The 3,836-nt window shown below is 44.7% G+C and overlaps 1 protein-coding gene across 1 annotated transcript in view; it reads right to left on the minus strand.

Annotated features, from left to right (window-relative positions):
• LOC102382756 (fatty acid desaturase 1-like) overlaps positions 1–2,861 on the minus strand; it is a 31,671-nt gene extending 28,810 nt beyond the window's left edge. Inside the window, exon 1 of the mRNA XM_006033328.2 lies at positions 2,408–2,861. Within this exon, the coding sequence (XP_006033390.1) occupies positions 2,408–2,635 (228 nt within the window). The 5' untranslated portion in view covers positions 2,636–2,861. The remainder of the gene's footprint in view (positions 1–2,407) is intronic.
• Positions 2,862–3,836: the final 975 nt, after the last annotated feature.

Genomic DNA, 3,836 nt, shown 5'->3' on the forward strand with positions numbered 1-3,836 from the left:
TGTTAAGTTTCAGCAGGCTGAAAACTACAGGGGTGGTGGCCCCTGCTGAGGCCACAAAGCCTGCCAAGTTTTAAGGAGGTAAGTGCAGAGGTTTGGGGGGAACTGCTCCTCAAGCTGTGGACAAGCAAAACTCATTAAATGGCTCTGTGTGTTAAGGCAGAGCAGGATGAAAGCTGCAGGGATGGTAGCCCCTGCTGTGGCCATGACGCCTGCCAGCTGTCGAGGAGATGGGTGCAGGGGGGTTCTGTGGCCCTGCACCCCTAGCTGCTGACAGGCAAAACTCGTGACATGGGTGCTTGTGCAACTGTGTCTGTCTTGGGGCGGTGGGTGGGGGGAGGAGGGGGAACTACTGCAGGCCTGGCTGCTAAGCTACTGTGTTACCAGTTACTAATCAATAATGATTCACTCAGGGACCAGCTCAATACACAGTTGCTAGCTAATGTAACCAGTTAATTAGCAACAATTAACACCTACAAAACCACAGGCTAAGGAGAGGAAAGAATCAATACAGACAATCAACTTCCCCCAGACAGAGAGAGTCAGTTGCACAAGCACCCATGGCACGAGTTTTGCCTGTCAGCAGCTAGTGGTGCAGGGCCCCAGAACCCAGAAGCCCTGCACCTATCTCCTCAACAACTGGTAGGCTTCATGGCCACAACAGGGGCTACCATCTCTACAAGTTTCGCCGTGCTGTGCCTTAACACAAATAGGGTCACCCATGTCACAAGTTTTGCTTGTCTGCAGCTTGAGGTGCAGTTCCCCCAAACCCCTGCACTTATCTCCTTGAAACTTGGCAGGCTTCATGGCCCCAGCCCGGGGCAACATTCCTGCCGGTTTCCACCATTCCTGCAGTTTTCAGCCCACTGTGCCTTAACACACACACAGGGTCATCTGTGTCACTAGTTTTGCCTGTCAGCAGCTTGAGGTGCAGTTTCCCCCAAACCCATGCACCAATCTTCTTGAAACTTGGCAGACTTTGTGGCCTCACCAGGGGCCACCATCTCTGCAGTTTTCACCCCCACTGTGGTGTAACACATACACGTGACATAAGTTTTGCTTTCAAGAATTTGGGGTCCAGTTCCCCTCGAACCCCTGCTCCGTTCTTCTTGAAACTTGGCAGACATCATGCTCTCAGCACAGGCTATCATCTCTGCAAGTTTATTCCAAATCAGACAAAAAACAATAAAGTTATAGATATTCTATTGATTCCCCATTATACCCTATGGCCAGATCTCCGAGGCAGCTCCAAAGCTTCGGAACTGCTTTGGCCGGATCAAAGCAGGAACCCGCTCCGGAGCTCTGGTCCCCTGGCATCCAAAGTGGCTGGATTGAATAGATGCCTACTTGCATAGGCCTAACAGAAACATAATGCTCAGCTCATTCTTTAAAAAGAGACTCCTGGATGTCAATAACATACGACTGATTAGACATGTCATTTTCCCTGTGAAGTCCCTCTGATACTGAGCAGAGACTGCTTCCATTGCATGAATTAGAGAAGGGATAAATATGAGTGTACAGGATTAAGTCTAAGGAAGTTCACTTCCCCTGCATCACATGGCACTCCATGCAACTTCTCCTACCAAAAAAACATATCTGTAGGTGTGACAGTCAAGGACAGCAGTCTCTTTGGACAGATGAACTTCCAGGATTCTCCGGCTAAGTGACATTTTGTCACAGTGAGATTAAAAAGCTCTGTCCAGACCCATGACATTATAAGCAACTGACTTCACTGTTATGATAATAAAGCTCATGCATCTTAGACTACAGTTTCAAGACCCTTGTCTTTCCAAGAATTTATAGTTAAATCAAAATTCAAGTCTCTTAAATCAAATTTCAAGTCTCCATACTTCATCTTTTTCAGGGACAAATGGAATTGTATCCCTTTACAGACATCATCTCCTGTCCCCAAGATTAACATCATGAAACTAGTGTCTCTTTAGCAGAGAAATAAAAGTTGTCATAGAAGCAAACCCAAAAAGTCCTAGAGAAATCTCCAACAAATTAATTTTTTTAAATGGAAGATTATGATTATCTGTATAATTTTTCCTCATGTCTAGTCCCAAATATTCTCATTACCAGTCCCTAGATAATTTCTACTGTGCTTTCTATGCCTCCTCCCTCATGTGATACTTTGCAATTGGCCTCCTCCTGCTGTCCATTGTACCCTGACAGGTCTCCAGTTTTGCCCACAAGACCTTGGTAGTGCTCCTCTCCTGAAAATCTATCCTAAAAATATTGTCTCATCTCCAGCATCATGTCACTTTCTTTCATTGCTTTTGGTCATCTTGCCAAACATACTGGCAAATAATGCAGGTACCTCTTCCCAGGTCTTACCATGACATCCTGACTTTCATTTTGACTGATAACCCATCAGACTGTTATGCTTCCCTCCCTTTCCAGTTCTCACCGTTGCATCTTGCCCTGCATAGTGACTGATAACTTGTCGCCCTCCTGGGTGCCGCAGGTAGAACTTGCTGACATCGTAGATCTTCCTATCAATCACCAGCCACCGCTCCTGCCCTGATGTCCCATGGCCCTGGCCAGTATGGATTGCAATCTCCTCCCAAGTAAAAAGTTGCGAAAAATCTAGAATAGGTTCCTCCTGTTCTTCTGTGTCGCCAGATTGTGGAGGCATCCTCACTGTCTGCTGCACACGTAGCACTGAAATTTAGTCTTCCTTGGTCTACTGCTCCACTGCCCGACTGGTGACAGGACCAGTTGCGCTCTTTTAGCTCCACATGCTTTGTAGCAATATAATTTAAATTCACAGACACACCCACCACAGATAACTACCAGTACACTGATCGGAACTTTGGCTAGTGAGAAATAGCACTGAAAAGTTTCCTCCTCTTCTAATTAAAGTCTCTTGGACCACATTCCTAAATAAAATCTCTGTTCAGTCTTGTCTTTCCAATGTAGGATTATGTAATAGTTCACAGGGGGCGTGTCTACACATTCATTAATGAAGCCTTAGTTACTGAATATTTAGTTTAGTATTTGCCTAATACAGTACTAACTAAATGTACAGTAACTAGAGTTACTGTGCAGTAGTGCCAGTGCACAGCTATTTTGTGAAGCTTACTATGTATTAGCCTAATAACACTGCCATAGGCTATTAGCATGGTTTTTGACCAGCCTGCTACTACTGCACAGTGTTATTAGGTTAATGTGCATCAAGCATCTCATGTAGACATATCCAGAATGTACGTAGGTATAAATAAGGGGGGAAAATGTACAAAAATCAACTAGGAAGCTGTTCTCCCTGTCATTTTTTTAACCAATGACTGTCTAATTCAAAATGCATATGGAGTTCTGAGAGGAAAGGTGGGAACTCAGGACTTTCCCCACCCTGTGGATTGTTTTTTACATTGAGCTACAGAATTATGCTAGCTGCTGCTTGTTCCCCTTATGATCCCTGAATCTAGCGCTTTTTGTTTTCCAGTGGCTCAGTTTCAACCTGAAGGACAGGGGTACCCATCCACCTGCCTATTCCAGAGTCTCATATTCTCTAGGAAAGTCAAAGTTGTTAAGATGCAGTTTTGAACTTCCTCCAGCTGAGGAGGAACTAAAAACCAGATATCACCCTTTCTGTATCGGCACTCTAACCCCTAGGCTATTATGCAAAAGGAAGCACAATCATTTGGAAATGAAGACGGGGTGCTGTATTTTCTATTAACCTCAGTGCTACTTTCAGTTCCTATCAAATGGTGAATGTCTAACAGATTGGGAATTTGGACAGTCTTCAACACCACTTTGGTGGGAATTAAATATCTAGGTGTTTGATCTCACTTTTGAGTGTGTGCATAAGTTTAAAGCCAAAATGGAGATGCTGAATG

The sequence above is a fragment of the Alligator sinensis genome, unplaced genomic scaffold (genome assembly GCF_000455745.1).
Source record: "Alligator sinensis unplaced genomic scaffold, ASM45574v1 scaffold973_1, whole genome shotgun sequence".
Taxonomy (NCBI): domain Eukaryota; kingdom Metazoa; phylum Chordata; order Crocodylia; family Alligatoridae; genus Alligator; species Alligator sinensis.